At 34.4% G+C, this 24,005-nt stretch overlaps 1 protein-coding gene across 1 annotated transcript in view; it reads left to right on the top strand.

Annotated features, from left to right (window-relative positions):
• LOC149803006 (uncharacterized) overlaps positions 1-24,005 on the top strand; it is a 264,028-nt gene that overhangs the window by 10,538 nt on the left and 229,485 nt on the right. The window contains exons 3-4 of the mRNA XM_089953867.1: positions 623-778; positions 8,342-8,527. Coding sequence (XP_089809993.1) covers positions 623-778; positions 8,342-8,527 — 342 coding nt within the window. The remainder of the gene's footprint in view (positions 1-622; positions 779-8,341; positions 8,528-24,005) is intronic.

The following is a 24,005-nucleotide window of genomic DNA, read 5'->3' as shown; positions in this document are numbered from 1 at the left end:
TAGCTGCTTTTTCCACCATTCAGCTCACAAATTGCTTCTACCCTCTTGTAATAATAAAATTGCCTTATTTTGATACCTTTGATTAAGAGTTGCAATGTGACGGGAGTATATTGAGTGCAAGTGATACAAAGAAATGTTTGCCTATTCATTAACATGATACACCTTTATTGAAACAATTTTTTCCTCATGAAGCAAAAGTTGAATTTGCATACTTATATTGAACGGTAAGGTGTCAAGACACTCATGGTTGCTTAAAGTAGTGAGAAGCCATTATTTGGTTAAAAAACACCTGACTGTACATGACATTGATACAGAAATTTGCTGAAGTTAGAATGATTAAAAGAGCTGTTGTGACCTGGTGGCTGTTTTAAAGGTAGTTTTTTAGACAGGTTTGCTACATTGCATCATAAAATTGTGTTATGTTGCATGTAGTATTATGATGGTAGGTAATGGTAATTAAATTCATTAGCTGTGTACAGAAATGATTTCCTGAACATGTCTTATTTAAAAGATATTACAGGAAACTACTTTCTTCCTATTTAAGACAATATTTTATTAAATTGTATTTATAAGAAGAGAGAACGAATGAAATATAGTTTTTAATCAAAATATTTTCGTTTAGGTCAGTGCCCTCGTGACTCTATCAATCGTGCAAGATTTGGTCCCAACTGTGCGTTAGTATGTCATTGCACAGATGATGTTCAGTGTGATGATATGGGCCACTGTCCTGATGGCGTTTCTTGTGCTCCCCGATTTTATGGTGAAATGTGTCAAATAGGTAAACAATGCTATCTTTCTAAACTGTTTTAAAGTTTTCTCTGTTTTGTAAGAATAGATCTCCAAAATAGATCAGAGTCCTGTTCAATTTTGTATACTTAAACATCAATTGCAAACTGATATTGAACTACATTCTTTATTATTGGTACAGGATAATAATTGTTCTTACTCAACAAATATCAGTGAAGAACCTGAAGGTAAAGTAAATGTACAACAGAGTACAAAACATTAGTTTTCTTATTTGGAATAAGAAACAGTATACAAAATTATTACCATTAAATAGCAGTGGCAACATCATTTGTTACGGTTGGTGAGGCAGTTGTTAACACCTTAGCTTCCACATGATGTAATTTTCTATTTCAATTTTTTGATAAGTTGGGGCAAGTCATGAAAGAACTGAGTTTGCAGAAGAAACCTAAGAAGTTTAATGAAATGAGAGAAAAATACCGTACCGAAAGTTTGAGAACAAGGTTTGGTTATTCAGAACTAATTTGGATGATTCTTATTTTTTTAATTCTGCAAACATCCTGATGCTGTTTTGTATATTCCTAAGCAGCCTAAATGTGATGGATTTTCAGATGAAAGGAAGTTGCAGTGCTGGTATTTATATTAGGTACAAGTATCTGTAGTAAGTGGAGTGCAAGAGAGCATGCCATAAGTTCTAGTGATTGAACTTTGTGAGTTAATAAATAGAGACCTAAAACCCTTATCATTAAACCGGAAGACATACTGTAATAACACTTATATTTCAGATTTATGGAGTAATAGCAAACAAATAAACTTGAAAAACTTGAAGAACAGCTTTCAGATTTCAAGACAATATTGATGAGCCTTGAAAAAACAAATAAAACCATCAGATGTGACCTAAGTAAGACATCGGGCCAATGCCTTATTCTAGAAGAGAACAACAGAAAAATGAAAGAGACAGTAAAACAATTAAATAAAGATAAAGATTTTCTCTGTCAAAAATTATGCAGCTTCAATATTGCTATGCTGTTTCAAACAGCATGCATCCTGACATTTTAGCAGCAGTGCAGGAAGACATTTTAAATATGAAAACAGAAATTGTTAGTACTCACAAAGAAGAGTCACAAAAACACATCAGTGAAATAAGCCAAAAATAAAATAAAATGCCCAGAGAGAAAATAATAATTCCAAACCCACCCTGAATATATGGAAAACCCCTACAGTCCCTTGAACTACAGTGGAAAACTCTCCACATAATGTCACAAATAGCAAGAAAGGGTCTTCATATCTCAGAAATAACAGCTTTAGATTTTGTAATACACTGGATTCTACCAAAGATAGAACGTCAAAGAAACAAAACAGTTTCATAATTGGAGATTCATTTTTAAATATGTGAATGAAAGAGGTCTGAAACCTTGGGTTCAAGTAAAGTATTTACCTGGGGCAGAAACTGGTCATATATTTGATGCCATGAGCAATATTAACCTTTCTTAATATTACACCGTTATAATCAGTGTTGGTGGGAATGATGTAAGTAACTGTTCATACTGACCAGATTAAAACCAATTTTTAAAACATCCTAAACAACATATACCTGGAAAATCCTAACTGCTAAGTCTTTTTATGCAGGGCATGCCTAAGAATTGACACCAACATTCGTGAGTTGAATGCTCTAATTGGACATGTATATCAGGAGTGGAATCAAAAAATTATATACATTGAACATGGATTCGTGACCTAGTTTGGATTAGTTCTGGAACACTTAATGGCAAAAGTGAAATTCATCTAAATATGAAGTGTCTGTCCCACTTTCTCAATGCAATAAATGCGATTTTTCTCAGTACTAAAGGACAGCTATCACTCCTCTAAAAGGCATAGTAACATAGGTCACAAACACAATTGGGACCATGCAAACTGTTCTAACCATCAAGGAGATGTTTCTACTGTTATGTATGAAGGCATAATTTGCATTTGTGAGACATGCAAGCAAAGTACAGTATCACGACTGTCTACAATATGGACATAAAGTAAAACACTGAAATGTTCCACTCAGATATTCAGTTTTAGGAGAAGGAAGATGGGGCCAAAAGTTAAACAACCGAACACATTTTTGCAGAAACTTCAAAATATCTTATAAGATATGCTAAGTGTAATTCTCCATGATAACAAAGCATATTGCTGATACCCCACTGAGTGATGATGTCCATGGAATTACCTCAAGTGCAATCCCCTTAGGTGGTTCCATCAGTGAAAGTGAGCATAATGTTTTAACTGCTACTGACAACTGTTGAATGACACAGTCACGAGTCATTGAAAAATCTTCTGAACAAACCGTGGATAATCATGATTTAGGACAATGTATAAAATAAAATTTAGAGGAATATCACGGTTCTTATGTTGATAGTGAAAGTATTAATTTAATTTTTATCTCAAAACCATCATAACTTAGAATTCTCTCAAAATCAGTGGCTTAATCAAAAAGGTCTCAAAATTTGCCATCTGAACTTTCATCATCTTTTTCCAAAACTAGATGAAATCAAGTTACTTCTTTCAGGAAATAATTCAGTAATTGATTTGTTTTTGCATTTAGTGAAACCTTCTTATATGAACTTTTTCATGATGATGAACTTGAAATTCCTAGCTACAGTTTTCAAAGAAAAGACAGACTTGTCCAAAAGGGTTGTGGACTTCTCGTTTACATTAAGGATGGCATTTCATTCAAACATTGACATGATCTTGAGGAAACTGGTATGGAAATAGTTATGCTAGAACTTAGACATAATGTCTATATAAAAACATTTGTACTGGGCTGTGTATATAGACCACCTAACACTGACAGTGCTTGGTATAATACATTTCAAAACAAGCTTGAAAACTCTGTATATGGAAATCAAAGAAGTCTGTTTAGTAGGTGACTTCAGTTACACTTTACTTATGAAATCAATCAAAGCTTGATTAAGACTGAATTCCCTGCATTCTCAACAGGTAGTCCATGTACCCACTAGGATGACATAGGTATCTGACAAAAACTAATTGATCATGTTTATACTAACAATGCTGACAATATTATAGAAGTTGCAGTTCCCCAGTATTCCATAAGTTATCATTATTCAATATGCTGTACATGAAAATTAAGTATAAAAAAAGTACAACTTTTATCATCACAAATATATCAAGTATTGAATAATGAAAAGATTCCATTTACAAATATTTGTTAAAGAACTGAAAGATATCTCTTTGTCAGTAATTGAATGTTTTGATGACCCATCAAATGCTGTTGACATCTGGATAGATATGTTTACTGACACCTTGAATACTGATGCTTGTTTAATTTCAAGAAAGTCAGGCAACAAAATGAACTAAACTGGAATACACATGATATACTGAATGCTATTAAGACAAGGGATAGATTTCATAAATGAAATAAAACTGACAATTACAAATTATCGAGAAACAGAACCAAGTCATTGATTCAAAACGCAAAAAAAGTGTATTCCACTGAAATATCAGGTTGTATTACAAAAAAGAATCCTTGAAAACTCTGGAAAATCTTCAATGACTTGAGAGGCAAATCTGTCAATAACCTGCCATTTACATGTATTAGTGATGCAAATAGTGATATTAAGCGAGACCCTCTTGAAATTGCAAATGCACTCAATGATTACTTTGTGATTATAAATGATAAACTTGTGGATTTCATAATTCCTAGAAGATTTTCCAGTGATGAATTAAATGAACATGTTTCTTCAAAACTTAGCAAAGATGAGTGCTTACAAATCCCTAAAATAGCCTTGAATTCATTTTACATGAATTAGACCAACTTGATGTCATAACAGCAACAGGTCTAGATAATATAAGTGCTAAATTCCAAAACTCATCTCAAGTGTTGCACCATCACTTAAATATATCTTCAATCTAAGTATTTCCACAAGCATTTTTCCAAGCAGGCTAAAACTGGCAAAAGTAACTCCAATACATAAGAAGGAAGATCTTTCTGATATGAACAACTATAGACCTATATCAGTTTTATCATTGCTTTCAAAGATATTAGAAAGACATGTTTGAAATGAATTTAGAAACTACCTGAAATCATTTAATTTGGTAAATTCATGACAATATGGCTTCCATGATGGACATTTGTGCCAGACTACACGAACTAGAATGGTGGATGATTCATTAACATCAATAGATCAAGGCAACCTTGTCAGCACAGTGTTTCTTGACCTTTCAAAGGCTTTTGACCTTGTAAATCACAAAATCATCATGGAAAAGCTCAGCATGTATCAAGTTAAGCGTGAAAGCTTAACTTGGTTTCGATCCTATCTTAAAGGCAGACAACAAGAAGTTTCTACTTTAAATAGACTTTCAGATAAGAAACCGATGAAGCAGGTTTTCCGCAAGGATCAGTTTTTCGACCATTACTCTTTCTGCTGTACATCAATGGTTTACCGTATGACATTGAGCCATCCACCACCAACATGTTCACAGATGATATGACATTATATAACATTGGATCAACAGACCATGAGGTTAGCACTAAATGAAATAAAGATTTGGTAATAATAAATAACAAGTGTAAACACAGTGGTATGAAGATAACTGCAGCCAAATCAAAAGCCATGATCATAGGTAGTCAAGCAAGAGTAAAAGTTCAGAAGAATGATTTGAAAGTAACGCTAAATGGAATGGATAAACAAGAGTCTGAAAATGAAAAACTACTTGTCATTATAATGGACCAGATCTTGTGATGAAAAATACAAAGTAATAAGGTCATTAAAAAGTTATTTCACTGCTTTGTCTCTTGAACAGAATAAAATCTTATCGCCCTCAAGAACAGAGAAAGATATTCTACAATGCATATATCATTGCCACACTAGAATATTGTTGTTCTATCAGGGGTAATAGTAGTATAAAAGAAAATCAGGAAAGATTACTGAAATTTCAAAAAAAGAGCAGCTAGAGTTATTCTTATGCTGATTTAGATACACCATCAACAAGTCTTTTTAAAAGTCTAAAGTGGCTTCCATTTCAGCAGAGAACTCAATTTCAGAAGGGTTTAGTATATAAATCCTTACACGGTTTGTCTCCTGATTATCTTAAATGTAAGTTTTTAATTTGTTAAAAATGTAGATATGTATGAACTAAGATCCATCAAAAACAGCAAGTTATATTTACCTAAACCAAATTCAGAGTTTTATAAGAAGAGCTTTGCTTTTTCTGGAGCCAAAAGGGCTGGAAAATGCTAACAAATTCTTTAAAAGTCATTGAGTTTAGATACAAATTCATTTCACTGTAAAACATTAATTTACCAATGAAAATATCAAGAATAAATTTTAAAAAATATCAGTAAGAAAAAGTTTGGGAACCCAATTATTTTTTATAGAATTTTACTCTGATACTTTGATGATGGATCAGGTACTGATTCAGTAAGACTTTGCATTTGGTTGCTTGTATGTGTATGGTTTATTGTTTATTAGGACTTATTCTCTTTTTAGATTGTAACCAGCTTGTATTGTAAAATGAATTGATGCTGTGATGTTATGCTGATAAAGAAAAGTCAGTAAAGTACTCATCGATGGGAATCATATTTTAAACAAGGTTCCCATGATCACTATATATATTCTATATGTGATTGAGGCCACGAGATAAGTTAATGTCATTTATTTTTGAAAGACGTGGAGAACTGACAGTTGTTGAAAAGGTCAAGGCATTTCAGTCTGGCTCTGCACTCTTTTCCATTAGTAAAACCTCAGATCAGTGAGTGAATGTGGTCTGGTCTGATAATAGGAGTACAAAACATAAAATGAATGAAATATCGACAATAGGAAGGAGTGTGAAACACTGGGCAACTACTAATATGATCAGATGTTTTACTTTTAAATTCATGCACCAAAGCCCATTGAACCTTAATGAATGTTTTAAAAGTTTTTTTTACATTGTTGTACAAGAATTAAATACCTATATCTGAAATTGTGCATATATCTGAAATTGTGCATATGTACCATAATCAGTATATTCTCTCAGTTTATATGCAATTTATTATAGTGCTTGATGATAAAACTTGTGATTGAAAAGGCTTTTCAAAGTGTTTGAACATAGACGAAATATTGAAGCATCAAGTCACAGGGTTTCACTAAAAGAATTATTATGCTCCTATATAACAGTATTGCTAATCTGCAATCTTATATGGCCACCACAAGAACCATCTTGAAAATCTTGTGACTGCTCCTTCTGAATGGATGTAATATCAACATTTGATTTGCAGTCTGAGGTAGCTTATGGTGTTATATATTGGTTTTAACTGGAAATTGTGGCAATCTGATTCCAGTTGGGCTTTTGCAGTGAGAGTAAATTTCACCAGTAGGTTTTCTATGATGTCTGGTTTGTCCTAAATGGAAATGGTACCAATCTGACATCTAATATTTCTACTATGGCAGCCATTGTGAATGACTTGTTATTTCCACTATATCCATGTACTTATAGGAAGTGATATCAACATGGATTTTCAATAGAGGACTTAATTTGATGTCTTGTTGGTTGGAAATGAAAATGGTGCTGATCTGACATTCAGTATGGCTACCATGAGTTGATCTTGAAAACCTTGTTATTGCTACTTTTTCTTGAGAGAAAGTAATATTAGCAGGTCTAAATTGTGATATCTAGTTGGTTCTAAATGAAGATGGTGCTGAACTGATCTCAGATTCTTGAAAAGCTATTTTATATGTCTCATAAAATGTGATATTGACATGTTGGTTTTGCCTGAAGTGTTCCTGTGGTGTCTAGTTGGTCTTAAATGGAAATGATGCTGATCTTGCATCGCATATGTTAATATTGGTGGACATCTTCAAAATCTTGTTATAGTTTCATCTCGAAAATTGATGATCATATGGACATGGGTTTTCACAAAATTTATGATACCTAGTGGGTCCTGAATCTAGTTGGTGCCAGACTTCTTTTAAATATAGTGACCACAATGGCCATCTTGAAATCTTAACCCCTTCCTAATGGATCATCATATTGACATGAGGTTTGCATGAATGTTCTTCTGGTGTCTTGTAAAATTGGTGCTCATCTGTCATCGAGTGTGCATGAGGAATGCATGAAATGTCTTGTAATATCTTGCAAAAATGGTGTTCAGCTGACATCCAGTGCAATTGTCAGTTTCTAATTGAAATCTTATTGGTTGAGAATATCAGAAATTGTTTCAACACTATTAAATTAAAAAGAAGAAATTGTCTTATCTCGAATTCTTGAAGTTCTTTTTTACACAGTGGGACATCAGTTTCTTCAAATGACTGGATGCATGATTGTGCTAATAAGGTTTTCAGTATAAACATAAGTCCTACATGCAATAAAAACATACAGATATTTATTTAAATGATGAAATTTGATAGAAGTTGTATTGAAATATCTTAAAATCAATGAAAAATTTAAATTTATGTTGAGAAAATTTCATGTCTTGGTGAAGTAACTTTTTTTAATGCAACTCCAGAGTAACCTCTCTGTGTACAAAACCTAACCACCATGAAAATTTGATAAGTTTATCTCTGTATGCATTTGAAGATGCCTATTTAAGCAGAATTTTTATATATTTCAGTTGCAACACCTTTTGAGGCATCTGCCACACTCAAGAATAGCTCGGGGACTTATCCTTGTAACGAAATTATAGATGGGAACTTGGGCACCTGTAGTAGCAGTTTTTTTTTAATTGGACAATTAGTCATCACAATTACTTTCACTAAGAACATCGTTTTTGCTGGCTTCATTGTGCATACACCTCCAGGTAAGTACAGCAGAATTGTAAGAGATATGAGTTTGAATTTGTTTTAGCTCAACTGGTTGTAAAGCCAAGTGACTTTATAGTATGGCCCTGTGTCATCCATTTGCTGTGTATCCATAAACAATTTCACTTTTAAACTTCTCAAAAAACTACTGGAGCAGTTGCGACAAAATTTGGCACAAGGCTTTCAAATTTACAGAAACTGATAGAGACTGACCATCAAATATGGCCACTATTATTAAAAAGAGAAAGAAATTTAAAATACTCTGAGAAAACACCTTGCTGAACAGAATTTAATAGAAATCATCATATCAGGAAGACCTTTAAAGGTGATGCATGTGATGCTGATCTGTATTGAAATGATAATCTGTTACTAAAATCTAAAAACTAGGCACTAGATTGTGTAGCCTTAAAAACTGTTCCATTGTTCACTTTCTTTATTTCAAAAATTCCCATGAATACAGGAACCAGAGTTGGCTTTTCAATGTAAGCTGTCTCTGTGTTTGTGTATGTATATATAATAAAATCAGCACACTTAATGGAATCCACTGTTGGCTTCAGGGGTGAGTTGCCAGGCATTATTGTCTCAAAGGTAAATGGTATACACAGCATTAATTTGCTTTAATAATATTTGTAACACATGCCAGTGAAAATGTTGTCATTTGCATTTACAGTGAATGAATTCTCAAATAATGATTTTTATTGTGAGATACTGTCTATCGTTAACCTAGATATAATACAATCTTGGTTATTTTGCACCTTACACCATGTCATACGTGAATGGCAGGTGCCTTCAGACAATTGGTTTTCTCTCTCTGTCTCTCTCTCATTTGTAGTTTTGTTGGATCCAGTTTTCAGTCTGATAATATATTCACAAGCCTTTTAGTTCAACCAAACACAATGTTTCTCTGTATTCACACTATAGTATATAAGCATATGCTATATAATACGTAGTTTGTGGATATATTTTTGTCTTTATTAAATTGCTTATGATGAAATAAAGAGGAGTAAATGATAAAAATGCTAAGTTAGTTTCTTTCATGTCATTATCAAATAAATGCTTTTATCTATTTTATTGTAACATGCCGTGCGTGTATGGGGTGTGTGCAAATTCAGCACAAATTTATTTAGTTTCCCAAAGTCATGGGATATATGACCTTGGTGACAAAAGTTTCACCTTAACTTCTGGGTTAGAAAACATTATTTATTTTATTGTGTCCCAAGATACATGGTAAATAGGGTAAATGATCTCACTTTTAAAGTTTTTTCCCCCTCAAATCCAGAGAATGTGGGAGATACTGCCTGGTTACAAGTTTGTGCTGTCGTACTCATGGAGTGGCTACTGTCTGTGCAGCTACATGTACCATTGGTCCAGTGAGATTCAGTTCCTACAGATAAAACCTGGAGAAACTTTTCTGGGCATGCCATCTATGTCTCAAATGGAGACATTTTGTTCAAATTCACGGCTCGTGGAAATTGCACCTCTCTCATGAGGCATAGATTTTGATGAGAGGTTAGTGTACACTGATTTTTGAACTCCCTTTAACCAGCTGACTAGCACTTGTGGTGTTACGTCTTGCTTTCCAGACTTGAGAGGCAGAAAATGCTTGGTCCAGAGATGCTCCCAGGGTGCACAGTTGCGTGATTCACACAAAGTCTGTATGAATTTACGTACTCGGAAGGTGGAGATGCACAAGAACTCCTGCATATCAGTTCAAAGTCCTGCATATAAAAAGGTAATCTCTGCAGGAGTATTCAATTGTTACTTCTGTTAATATAAATAGAGGAACGAAGAATCTAAAAATAAATTCAGAAGTTGGATTTTGTCACCATACCTCTTCCATTCCAAAGTTTGTATGCAGTAACTTTGGTCCATTTCCAGAAGGGATATCAAACATGGTGGGATGTGAAATTGTCAATTATTTTTAGTGTCGAGTTAGTGGTGGCAGGAATGTGGAAAGTGGACTTGAAGTCAGTGGTGTCAGGAAAGTGGAAAGAAAATGCGAAAATGAAGAAAGTAGTAGAGTTTCTTGCAAAATGGGGGATATTTTCAATAGGAATGTCAGATGCTGAGTTAGAAGCACCACCAAGAAAGAACCAAAATTTAGAGTAGAGTTCAGAATTCTTGTTTGACAGAGTGCAATTGCTTACAACACAACTCCAAGACAGGAGATACCTTTTGTGATATTTGTTAGAGTAGTGGGAAAAGTAACCCTTTTAGATCTGAAATTGGCTGTGTGAGTTTTAGGATGACAACCCTTACACAGTGTACCAAGTTTCATGATCATATGCAGGCACGATGGGATAACGTTCTCAAGTCCATATACACAGCTGCTGCCTCCAATGTTTTAAAGAAAGAGTTTGAAAATTTTGGCACAGTTTTATGTGTGTATTTTACTGCCTTTGAGACTGTTCCTATTACCTTAATACAGCATTGTGGAGTGAACAAGAAAGCTAGAAAATGAGTCAGTAAAGCACTGATTAAAGAAAGTGAGACTTGGGGAGAGTTCTTGTTGGTGAAAAACTTAACTTTGCAGCAGAAATATCCATGACACAAGACCTTTGAGATAAGGAAAACAGTAATTAACTATCAAGAACAATTTCCCAACTTGTTGAAGATAATAATAATAATAATAATAACAATAATGACTTTATTTAAAGAGGGTAACACATGTAGCTGAAGAACTAATCCACCCTGAGGCCTTCATAGAAAGGAACTTATTTATATACCAATGCATACATGTTCGTAGTAAAATGCCCATATATATAGTACATTATATTTACTTTCTTTCCTTTTACCAGATGGACACTCACCAGTGTATAATGAACCCTGGAATACAATTCCAGAGCAATGTTCAACTGTATGGTGTACTTTTTTTTAACAATTCTTGATTTGGTTTGGGAATTTTATACTGTTTGGTAGACATGGATTGCTGGTGGGGAGTATTACCAGGTAGCCTATACTGGAATAGTGAATGTGTAAATGCACAGGAGCACTAATACGGGATATACTGTGCATTAGCTTGCCTTTTCTCGATAGGATTCGGTCTGTAATAGGTGATATTTTTAACTTGCCAGCTAAATTTTCCCTACGTTTGCTTTGGATTGATATTAGCCCAAGTGCTCTTTCTTTGAAGATGTGCTAGTTTTGCTATGTGATTACAGAAACTGGCTAAGCTAGCCATGCATATGCCCAATCAGAGAACAGACTGAAAGTGGGTTCTTAGCACTGAAAAATATTCACACACAGCTTAGGAACAGATTAAGCTAAGAAACAATAAACACTTTGATGCTTGTACAACTAGATTATTAGGAGGCTGCATTATGGATCATTTGGGTGCTTGCAATAAATATATTTGTTGAGACATTTCCAAACGCTCAGTGGATTTGATTCGTCTTATAGACTTTTTTTCACAGACAGCTCGATATCCATGTCATTTTTATAGGGAAGGTATGAAAACCAGTCTAATCTGACAAGAGGCCAACATGGTGGCGTTAAAGCATAGCCGCATTGCGGGTGGGCTAGAAAACTTAAACATTGTTAAATTGGGTTATACCTGCATGAAATCAGTATGAAAATTATTTAATTTCTTAGAAATTGCAAGTATTAAAATCTTTGTCTTTAACCTGCTGAAAGATGATAAAACTAATGCGTTGATGAAATTTGAGCTGGTAGTAGCGATTTTGATCGCTAGTCATACAAGCACACAGAATCTCACAACTGTCATTTTCAAATATTGTAGAAAAAATATTAAGTGAAAGTCGTATACTGGTTGTAATAAAAATACAAAAACAAAATTCTCTATATTTATTCCAATACCAACTTACAGAGTTTTGTTGTATCATACCATGTTGACATGTGCTATCTTACGCTGGGAGCATACAAAACAGGGAACAAGACTACTCTGCTTGATGAATCAGACTGGCCAATTGTCTTTAGTTGTTCTCAAAATAAATATGTTGAGAATTATGTTCTTTCTGGTTTTTACAAAAGGTATCAGACTTTCATTTAATATAATTGAAATTTTGTACAACAACTTTAAAAAGGAATTCGTTGTTGATATCACATGACTATTAGACTTCCGATGGCGTTGTTTGAGATTTGTGAAGTCATGTGACTATTGACACAAATGGCGAGTACCGGGTCAGGTTTCATCTATGCTGAGTTTCATCTAGTCTCTCAACGGATTAAAGAAATAATGATTATAATACTTGCCATATTTGAGAAAATAATTAATTTTCCTATCAATTTCATGCAGGTACAAGTCGATATAACATAGTTTAAATTTGCTAGGCCCACTGGTAAGCTATCTTAAGGTGGTGACAGATTCCAATTTTTTATATATAATTGTTCTGAACCCACAGTCCGTCCTAAATGACTTGTCCAAATATGAAAATTGGGTTTGAATATTGAGAGGAAACCCAGATTAGAAAAATTTTGAATCTCTGAGCTGAACTTTGGTGCAAAACTATTACACGGTGACATATAGCTTGAAGCATTGGTTTCAGATCTTAAATAGAATGCAGGAGAAATGGGAAATTGTTGTCCCTTTTATTATATATTAAGAAATGATAAGAGCCCATGTAGCAATACAGGTTTTGGGACTGGCTTGTTGAACTACAAGACAAGTTGATTTTAAAGAAAATTCAGTCCTTGTTTATACAACAGTATATCATTTTGAAGGTCTTTTGCAAAATTTAAATCAACCCTTTTGTAAATGTTTTTAAATGATGGAATTTTTAACCAAATCGTCTTAAAGGAGTTTAGGTTGGTTGAAAAATCTTGTTTGAGATTTTATTGGCACACATAAATTCATTATTAAGTTTTGTTAGTTACAAGATAAGATTCTAATACTTTGCATTTCTTGGGGTTTTTTTCATACTGTGATAGGAAATGTTTACTTTGTATAACATGCACATATATTGCTCTAAAATTCTTTAGAATTAAATGTTTGAAAGGAAACAAAATTTTGTAAGCTCATTATGTTGTTTCCATGTAGCAACATAATGTAGGTCAGCAAAGTAAAGCTAGAATTTGTATTCTGTATATTGAAATGCCAGTCTTTAGTCAGATTTGTTTTGAACAACTCATTTTGTGGCTTTGTACATCATCATCTTTTCTGTCATATATGTTTTTTTAGAGTCTTAAAAGAGAAAGATCTTCAGATTCGGAAAATGCTTGTTTTGTAATCCAAAATGTTCTTTAATTCCATTCAGTAATGTTCATATGTTAACCTTGAAAAAATTTATTTCATCCTGGAGAAAACCTGGAAATTTATATTTAGAAAAGCTTGGGAACCATGTATCCAGAGTGATGGCGCGATGGTGTAGGCCCACATTTCTCTCCCGCTGTCTGACTGAGCATCGACTGTCTGTGCTTCGGGATCTAGAAAAGTTGAGACCAAATGGACAATTTGTTGTTCCACCTTGTCATGAAAACATTTATCTTTAGGCAGTCTCATAGGGCATAAAGTTGATTGAATGTGGAATGATGGAGTGATTAATCTGTGTACACAGGGTCTGTAGTGACCATTGAAAGTCTTGAATTCCATGGAATCCTGGAAAATCTTGATAAAGGGTTAAATTTTAATACAATCATGTTATTCTGTCAGGAAACCCGTGAAAATGAAGAAATAATTTTTAAAAAAGATATTGTGATCTCAAACGGGACTTGTAATTTTCAGTAACTTTCAGCTTTGCTGCGATGTGGTTTTGCATCTGTACACATGCCCAGATGCAAACATGTACACATATCCAGTTGCAAAGATCACAAGCAAGACAAAATTCTAAGCATGGTGGCTTCAAAATTGAGAATTTACAGAATGGCTACAGACATTTATTTGGCTTGTTATAATTATGTCTTAAGACATTTAATGTTATGTCATGGTGAAAGTGCCTTGAAATCTTGTGCAAGAGGCACTAGACATCAAGTGGCAGTCAGAGGTGCAAGGAAGCAGTGGATGTTGTATTTTTTTTTTAGTCACGTGTCTCGTCGGTTGATGACATCATTTGTTTTGAAAGAAGACACTTTGCAAGCTGAAGTTATTTGGAATCTGCACACTGTTTCAGTGCATAACAATTATTCATCTAACATGGGAAAAGGACTAGCGCCATACTTTGGGATTCTAAAGGAAAGGTTGGAAAACAAACGATTTGTTGTCCTTTCGACAAAAGCATGAATAAGAGGTTGCAAAAAAACTATTGGATTTCCACGTCATGCTTTAGAACCAGCTTAATAAAAAAAACTGGATCAAAAATAGTGGCACATAAATAGTGTTTATAATGTGCATATTGAACTGTTGGATTTAATTTTTATAATGATTGTTCTACAGTGTATCATTTCTTATAAGTATACAATTTTGCATCATGATTCATTAATGACACATTAAATTTTTACTTTTAGTAGTAGAAAATGTCACTTTATTCCATTGCTACTCAAAATTTTAACCTCAGCAAGTCGTGAAAAACCTTAAAAAAATCCTTGGAAAGGTTTAAATTTTGTCAATTCTTTCTGTGGACCCTTTGTGCAGTAGCTGTCCTCTCCTCAAGATTGGTTTGACTAAAACATAGAGTGGACCTGCACCACCGAAGGTAATCCCATGCCTTGATAGAAAGGCCCATTGCTTTAGTTCCTCCCTATTTCAGAAGGTATATGACCACTACCGAATTGGTAGACAGTATTATGACTATGCCAGGCAAGCGTTCTACCCAATTGTTTGATGCACTGAGAATGACTTTCATTTCCAGGAGGTTGATGTGAAGAGCCATCTCTCAATACATCCACTAGCGACCGACTGATATAAAGTCCAATAGCAAGTGTGCTTACCAACCAGACAGGTAGCATGTGTATAGATTGTGATATTAAGTTTTTCGTTTTGGATGGGTCTTCCTGCTGTGAGCCACCTCCAGGCTTGCCACTAGAGAAGGAAGATTTTTATGTGGCTTTATACAGTAATGTTCTGATCCAGATGGCCTTTAAAAGGGCTCCATTGGAATAGAAGAGCCATTTGTAAAAAAAATAAGATGGTAATTAATGAAGGTAAAACAAAATATATAATTTTGGGGACATCACAAAAGCTACACAAGTCAGGGAACCCAGAACTATCTCTTGCAATAAATAATCATCTGTTAGAAAATGTCAAACATGAAAAGCATGTAGGTGTGTCCATAGGTAATAATTTATCATGGAATAACCATATTGATAAGCTTTGTAAAACACTGTCATCCGAAATTTCCCTACTCAGCATAATCAAGAAATATTTACCTATGGAAACTTTCAATCTATACTACAAGTTATATATTCTTCCAACAATGGATTATTGTTCAAATGTATGGGGAAACTGTGCTAAATCTGAGCTTGACATGATTTATGAACTTAATAAACGAGAAGCACACATAATTTTAGATGCATCTATTGATCATCCCTCAAAAGCATTATTTACAGAACTCATATGGTTCACAGTATATGGCAGGATAGATTTTCACAAGGCAGTTCTTTTATATAAATGTCTAGATGGAACTACACCAGAGTATCTTCAGGCTTTATTCAGGCCTTTTTCAACACAGTACCAGTTGAAATCAATATGACATGGAAACCTTGTAGCACCAAAACCAAGAACAGAGTAATTTAAAAAGAGCTTCCAATACTCTGGTACAGTTCTGTGGAACAAGCTTCCACTACATGCAAAATATGCTGAAAATATTTCAGTATTTAACCCATTACCTCATAGAGTGCGTGGCTTTTTAGCCTTTTGATACACATGCATAGATGCCAACCATTATGCTTTTGGCATAATCATTATGCTTTTTTTCACTAAATTACGTCTTACGAGTAACTGTATTCGGATTACACGTTTTTGGTATATCCTCTCCCAAAAAATGAATAATTTGTTTTCTCATTTTTATTAACATCCCATTAATCCCACAGACCATATTCTAGAAAAGACTGCTTCTATGTAGCTACGACATAAGAGTACGCTTGTCCAAAGACTTGCATGTACTTTCCTAACAGTTACGTTCTATTTATAGCAGTTACCCTATTTCCAAGAAACATGGTTTCTACTTTTGACCTCGGTTTCTATTTATAGCAGCTGTATGGCTTAGTTAGGAGAGTACGGACTGGTTTTCTGTCTTGTGATCTTTGCTCACAGATTCTTTGTTCTAATTCATATCTGGTACAGAACCAGTCTGTAGGTATTTGGCGCTAAAGTTAAGTCAGATTTATTCTAGCCGATGCGTGTGTTAGAGCAAAATTATTTTCCAAATAATTTCACAGATGGATTAGGAAAAGACGAGAAACCGATTCAGAGAGGAATACATGAATTACACAATACTGCGTTCCATTCATGGGCAGCTTCAAGCCCCCTGCAGGCTACCTGGAAAGGATTTTAATATTGGTCATGGTGGTAAAACAAAGAAACCTTGAATTAGCTTGTTTTACTAGCTCCATTACTATGGTAACTTCTTTTTTTTTACAGCAAAACTTAATGGCGGACATGAATTTTATAAATGCAGAGGCGTTATCTACAGAGTAGCGGTAGAAGACTACATTGGTCCTTTGTTCAAATGGATGTTTCCCGATTCCAAAATTGCATAAAATATGCATGTGGAAGAACAAAACCATCTAATATTGTTAGGTGTTTAGCAGAAGATACTTCACTTAAAATTGCAGAAGCCATGAATGAAAATTGGGCCGTTTAGTATTGCAACAGACAGGATTAGTGATTATGACAAAAAGTTGTACCCAGTCTGTGTAAGACACTTTTGACAACGAAAAGGGCAGAGTCATAGTGCTCTTCTTTCATTACCAGAATTAACAGTAGATTCCACTGGAGAAAACACTACCGTCCCTTTTTAATACCTTTTCATCATTTTTCATTAACATACAACATTTACATCCCCTGTTGATCGGGAAGCTTTATTTTTCACCGTTACCATCTTACCGTTTTAATTTCAACTATTTGTGTTTTAATATTGCTGGTCGATATGAGACTTATAATATTTAAAAGATTATGCATATAACATTTTGTTTGGCGCTGAATGCCTTACAGTGCTGATGCGCCGTTAAAAATAAAATCAATCGATCAGTCAGAGAAAACACTTTTTCATTTGCTTGATAATTCTTTGAATAAACATAAGTTTGCAGAACTGTATGGGGTTTTCAGCTGATACTGCATCAGTGATAACTGGAATTCATAAATGAGTTGCATTTTATTTTTTGATTAATGTCTCCATTATTGTAGAAATCAGGTTGTCTCTGTCATATGATGCACCATGCTGCAGAAAAGGCTGCTGATAAATAAGAAGAACTCTTGAAGTATCAAGTTGGCACTCTACCTGACAATGTACTTCATGTGGACAGCGTTGATTTTTTTCATCCTATTTCCAGCTAAAAGACCCAATAACTGTATGATGTAAATTTCCTCTTCTTTGTCAGGTTATGAAAGGAATATTGGTTCTTTACCATTCTAATGCTGATTGTGAGAGATAGATCAGTATTGTTAAAAAAATAAAATTGAATTCAGATCCAGGCTCTGTACTCCAGCACTTAGTGTTCTACTGATGTGCAAAACATTCATAGTCTCAGCTGCTACAAAGAGTTTTGAAATGCAATATGAGAGTCTGTTGCTTTTTAAAGCTCAAAGTGTTGTATACGAAAACTTGAAGCAGTAATTGATGTTAAAAGTCCAGTGGGATAAATAAATCATTTTGTACATATGCTCATTGAATTTGTATCATGTCATATGTGGATTACTCTTTTTCTGCTTGGATTACTAGTTTTGTTCACTTGGATTACACTTTTTCCTCTCCAGGGGTTGACATGTATGCACTTGTAGCAAAGTTACCCAGTGCAGTGCACTATAAATAGAACACCTGTTACTTATTCGACTCCATACACATAGGCCTGCATGTTAACTCTTAAGCAGTGTAGTGTATGTTACTTTTAACAGCAGTTTTAACCATTTTACATTTTTGGTACACATCTATTATGTATATAAAACTTTAAGAGTAAAGTCTGATCGTTATTATGCTGTGTAATTATTTTTCATGGAAGAATTTTTTACGTGCTTAAAATCATGAGAGAACTCGTTCACCATCAAGTCAGTGAAGCCACGTGACCAAACGTAGCTGCCGTTTCTCATACTCTTTGCGTCTACATCACTAAGTCATCTGAATTTGATAATTTATAACAATTAATTGCTGCCTACATCAATATCAGAGCCTTTACCTAAGTTATTGAAGGTTTCATAGTTGTGATTCTAATCTTGAAAACTCCGTAAGTACTGAACGAAATCTGCGACCTCCATTTTAGAGAGTGGAGATAGTCGACCCAGTTACTTTAAATAGCAGATTTCAACGAGAGCATAAACAGCGACCATGTGATCTGGCATAATTGTCATTCACAGCAATGAATTTAGTATCTAATAGGTGGTTTTCCCCGAAGGTGGTGCTATGAAAACCCCGCTCGAAATGGCTAATGTTTACAGCTGGTGTCAAAAGGTGCTTGTATGCGAATCAGTTAGAGGCATCCAAAGGTGCTTGTATGTGAATCGGGTAGAGGCATCCAAAGGCATTTGTATGCCAATCATGTAGAGGTGTCCAAATGCGCTTGTATGCGAATGGAGTAAAGGCATCCAAAGGCGCTTGTATGAGGTAGAAGGTTAAGAAGAGATATCATGAGCATATATTTGTTTCTAATAGATAATGGAATTTAGTATTTTGATACTAAGCATGTTAAAATATACAGTAAGTATTGCTATCTTGATATAATGTGCATTGTTATACTCTCCTTGAGAGGGCCTCAAGGGAGAATGGTCTTTGACTAATGAGTCACCCTCAATAAATAAAACATTATTATTAATGGGTGCATGTAAAGGTGGCCGAGGTTTAATAAATCTGCCTCAGAAATGAATGGGCTGAGGAGTTGACGAAACTCCCTTGCCAAGATAAACATTTTGTTTGATGGTCGATGCATTGGGAGGGAGTCTTAGTAGACTGAGGTGTCTATGGAATTCCATACTGAGATGGTGAAATGTTGAGAAGGAATAATCTCTAATGTCTCCACGCTTATCATCCATCCTAGTTTGTGCATGAGGGTAAGAAGGTTGTTGATATATTGGACCAAAATCAAGCTTACCCAATGGTTTTGAAGAATGTCCTCCAGGTGGGCTGCTCTCAGTGTGGAAGTTGTTCAGAAGTTGGAGATTACAGGCTAATGTTTTCTGAAGGTCCAGGGGTTTAAGTTGAAGTCAAGAGTACAAGCACAGTGTTGATATACTGTGCCCCAGTAAAGGAGGCAAAGATGTTTTCTTGACATTGTATTCACTGGAATGTCAAAACACAGATTTCAGTGTTCCCATGCTGCTGGGAAATCGGGAAAAATTTGAGAGGAATGAAAATGTTTTTCCCACCCATGAAATGTCCTTGAATTTTGAAAATATTGATGAAAGTCGGGATAAACCCAGGAAATTTCTGACACCTCTTGACGCCCAAAACAATTACATAATTGAGTTGTAACTGAACTGATCCTGAGTTAAATTTATCAAGTTCTGACCAGAATGGATCGTTTGGGTGCTTGCCATAAACAAATTTGTTGAGTCATTCCAAACACTCATTGCATTAGATTTGTCTAGTAGAGTTTTTCTATAGATAGCTCGAATATCCATATTTTTCCTTACATAAAAAATTTGAAAACCAGTCTAGCATCACAAGAGACCAACATGGTGGCGGCAAAGCTTAGCCACTTACCAGATGGCCGTTGTTAAATTCTTTGTTAAATTGAGTTATACCTGCATGAAATTGATATGAAAATTATTTATTTCTGAGAAATTGAGAGTATTAAAATCTCTCTGTTGTTAATCTGCTGAAAGATGAGATAAAACTATGGCATACATGAAATTTGACCTAGTACTCGGATTTGCATTAATAGTTGCACAAGCACACAAATCTCATAACCCACATTTTCAAATGTTGTAGAAAAATAAAACATTACATGCAAGTATTATACTGTTTATAAGAAGAAAAAAACAAAACACAAAATTCTCTATATATTCTGTGAACAACTGTTGGGTTTTTTGCTGTATCACGTGACTGCCATGTTAATGTGCTCTCAGCTTGATGAATCTGACTGGCCAGATTCCTGTGACAGCGACCGGGTTCTTGTTGTTCTTGAAATGAATACACTGAAAATTTTATATACTTTCTGGTGTTTACAAAATGTATCAGACTTCCATTTAATATGATTGAAGTTTTGTATGACAACTTTAAAATGTAGTTTGAGAGTTATTTAGTCATGTGACTAGTAATGCAGATGGTGACTACAGGGTCAGGCTTCATCGATGCTGTAGTTTCATTTGGTCTGTCAGCAAATTAAAGACCAAACAATTATAATACTTGCCAATTATGAGAAAATAAATATATTCTTTTCGATTTTGTGCAGGTATAAGTCATTATAACATTGTTTAAATTTTCTTAGCTCGCTGGTAAGCGACTACCATATTCCACTACCACACGGTGGTGGCAAATTCTAAGTTTTCTATATGCAATTACTCTGACCCCACACACCAGTCTAAATGTCCAAATATGAAAAATGGGGTTTGATATTCGGAGGAAACCTAGATTAGAAGACAGACTGGTATTTGTTTTAAGCCAGATAATTGGTCCAAAATGTCAAATCTCTGAGTTAAACTTTGGTGCGAAACTATTACTCAGTAGCATGTGGCTTGAAACATTTTTTTCAGATCTTAAATAGAACTCAGAAGAAATGGGAAATTGTCATCCCTTGTATTATATATTAAAAAACAATACTAGCTCCTGTATCAATACAGGTTTGGGGACTGGTTTATCGAATTACATGAAGACAAGTTGAATTTACAGAAAATACAGTCCTTGTTTATGCAACAATACAGTACATGATTTTGAAAGTCTTTTGTCAAAATTTAAATCAACTCTTTTGTAAATGTTTTTTTAAATGAATAATTTTTAATGAAATTGTCTGAAGGAGTTTGCATTGTTTGAATAATATTGTTTGGGAGTTTATTGGAAGAGACAAATTCAGGGTTAAACTTTCTCGTTACAAGATAAGATTATATTAATTTGCTTTTATTTATTTTTTTTAAACTGTGATAGTAAATGTTTAATTCATATAATGTGTGTGTGTGTGTGTGTGTGTATATATATATATATATATATATATATATATATATATATATATATATATATGTGCACATATATGCACAAATCCGATCTTTAGGCGACAGCGTATAAATTGCAACCTTTCGGCGACATCGTTGTATACTGAATATGTGTGGGTCATGATTGTGCCTATATAGTGAATACTGAATGGAATATGAAAACACACGAAAAAGTGGTAAAATAAAATAAATGACAAACATTCATTTTTTGTTGCCCATTTACTGTTGCCGAAAGGTAAAATTATGTATGCTCATGCAAAAAACCAACCTTTGGGCGACCGGTCGCCGAATGGTTCATGTGTCGCCCACAGGTTTAGTATATATCTCGCTGAGGTAAAATTTATATGTGTCACCTAACAGTATTATATACAGTGTATTTAGCTATTACGATTACCAGCGAGACGGTAATAAAGTGATCGCAAGGGTTAGACGGTCTGAATATTGGGGTTCTGCTGTCGGTATGCATAAAATATTGGCTTATGTGATCACTTCTCGTAATCAGGCAACTGTTTTAGTATACTTATTAAACAGGACTGGAATAACTGGCCATAATCCGGAATAGCGTAATGGTTTAATTCGGACTGTATAAAGTTTTAATCTTAAAGATAGGTGTGGTTATTTAGATATAGATCGATTTTGCAAATATTTTTTGGAAGAGATTGTTGTTTAATCTTTATATTTTTTTTTTACTGTATATAGCAATTATTATGTACATGAATTTCAGATGATTATATGTATTTTTGTTATATGCTAGTCTGCGAATCAGCCGATTTTCCATTTAAAATATTTTTTTCATAATTCACTGGAGTCATTTATGAATGGGGTCACGGGTGGCCGAGTGGTCTAATGCGCTCACCTTTATTATATCATTGTCACTACCCTCCGTCCGCATGAGTTTGAGTCTTCACTCTACCTATGTGGGCATGCGAGAAAGCTTGCCAGTAGCTTCATGTGGGTCAGTGGTTCCTCTTTGGTTCTTTTTCCACCACAAATACTGGCCGCCATGTAGAGCCACATAAATTGGTGTTGTACACGTACACATACCAACCAACCAACCAATCAAATTTAACTGGTTTTTGTCCTAATGTAATCAACAGACGTTGATAACATTATGAATAAGAACATCGAAGAGTATTTTCGTAATATTCTTAGTTTAATGGTAAACATATCCACATATCACTCAGGTGTACCAGGTTGGAATCCAGCAACCTACTTTTCATTTTTCTTTTTGATTATGTGTATTCAACGTTGAGTTATGAAAGAGAACTATGTTATTAGTAAGCAGTGGCCTTAGCAAACGCGTAGCTGGATTTGGATTATTTGGCGGGACCTCTGGATTTATGCGAGGGGCCTCCTGTGAGCACTGCATTTGGAAATAAACTTTTGAACAAGTTTTATACAATATCGAACTTAACATTTCTTCCGTCGATATGAAGTTACTTTCTCTCTGTAGATATATTTTTAACATTTACTAATGCGCGGGGCACCTTGAATGCGGGCCTGCTTGGGCTTCATCAGTCCAATTGGCCGAAAAGAAAGCAGGCTCTGTTACTACTGCTATTTTCTATACAAATATCATGAAAAACACAGCAAAAAGTAAATGGTGATCAGCTGACATTATCCAGTAAGAGAGCTTCTACTTCAATTTATTATACATTTTGCTAGCCCATACGTTCGAGCGGAACATAGAGTAAAACCGGCTAGTATTGAGTGAATAACGGATATATTCCATCCCCAAAAAATTAAATAAATGAAATATATCCATTATTCACTCGATAGAAGCAACTACTCTCTATCGATAAACAGCATACCTTTATTTTTTATCCATGATGGTAAATGGAGAAGCTCTTTAAACAATTTACTGATAAAAAAAAGATGATTTTTTAAAAAGTTTGATGAAAGTTTTCAAATTGGCTGACTTCGATAGTTTCAAATGTAGTCGTCACCGTCCAATTCATATACAGTTTTGCTAGCTGTTACAAAAATACACCATAATAGCAAGCGAAAGTTTGAATTTTATTTTGATCAGTACGTGTACTGATCGCAGCCATTTCAGGCATCCTGAAACACAGATTTGTATAATGCAGTCAAAACTGCATAGAAATACAAGAAAACTGAATTATTCGACCGTTAATTTATCTACGATTTACCTGTTACCAAGTGAAGCTGGGCAGGATTGGGTCAGAACCTATAGCAATTAAACAACTCAGTTGTAGATGATGAGGAATACAAAGCCATACTTAAAGTACTGTTAGACACCTTTTTAAATAGTGAATATTACAACCTAA

This window comes from Sinohyriopsis cumingii, chromosome 3 (genome assembly GCF_028554795.1).
Source record: "Sinohyriopsis cumingii isolate HCF-2022 chromosome 3, ASM2855479v2, whole genome shotgun sequence".
Taxonomy (NCBI): domain Eukaryota; kingdom Metazoa; phylum Mollusca; class Bivalvia; order Unionida; family Unionidae; genus Sinohyriopsis; species Sinohyriopsis cumingii.
Note: the sequence above shows the minus strand (reverse complement) of the source record. Positions and strands in the feature narration are given on the sequence as shown.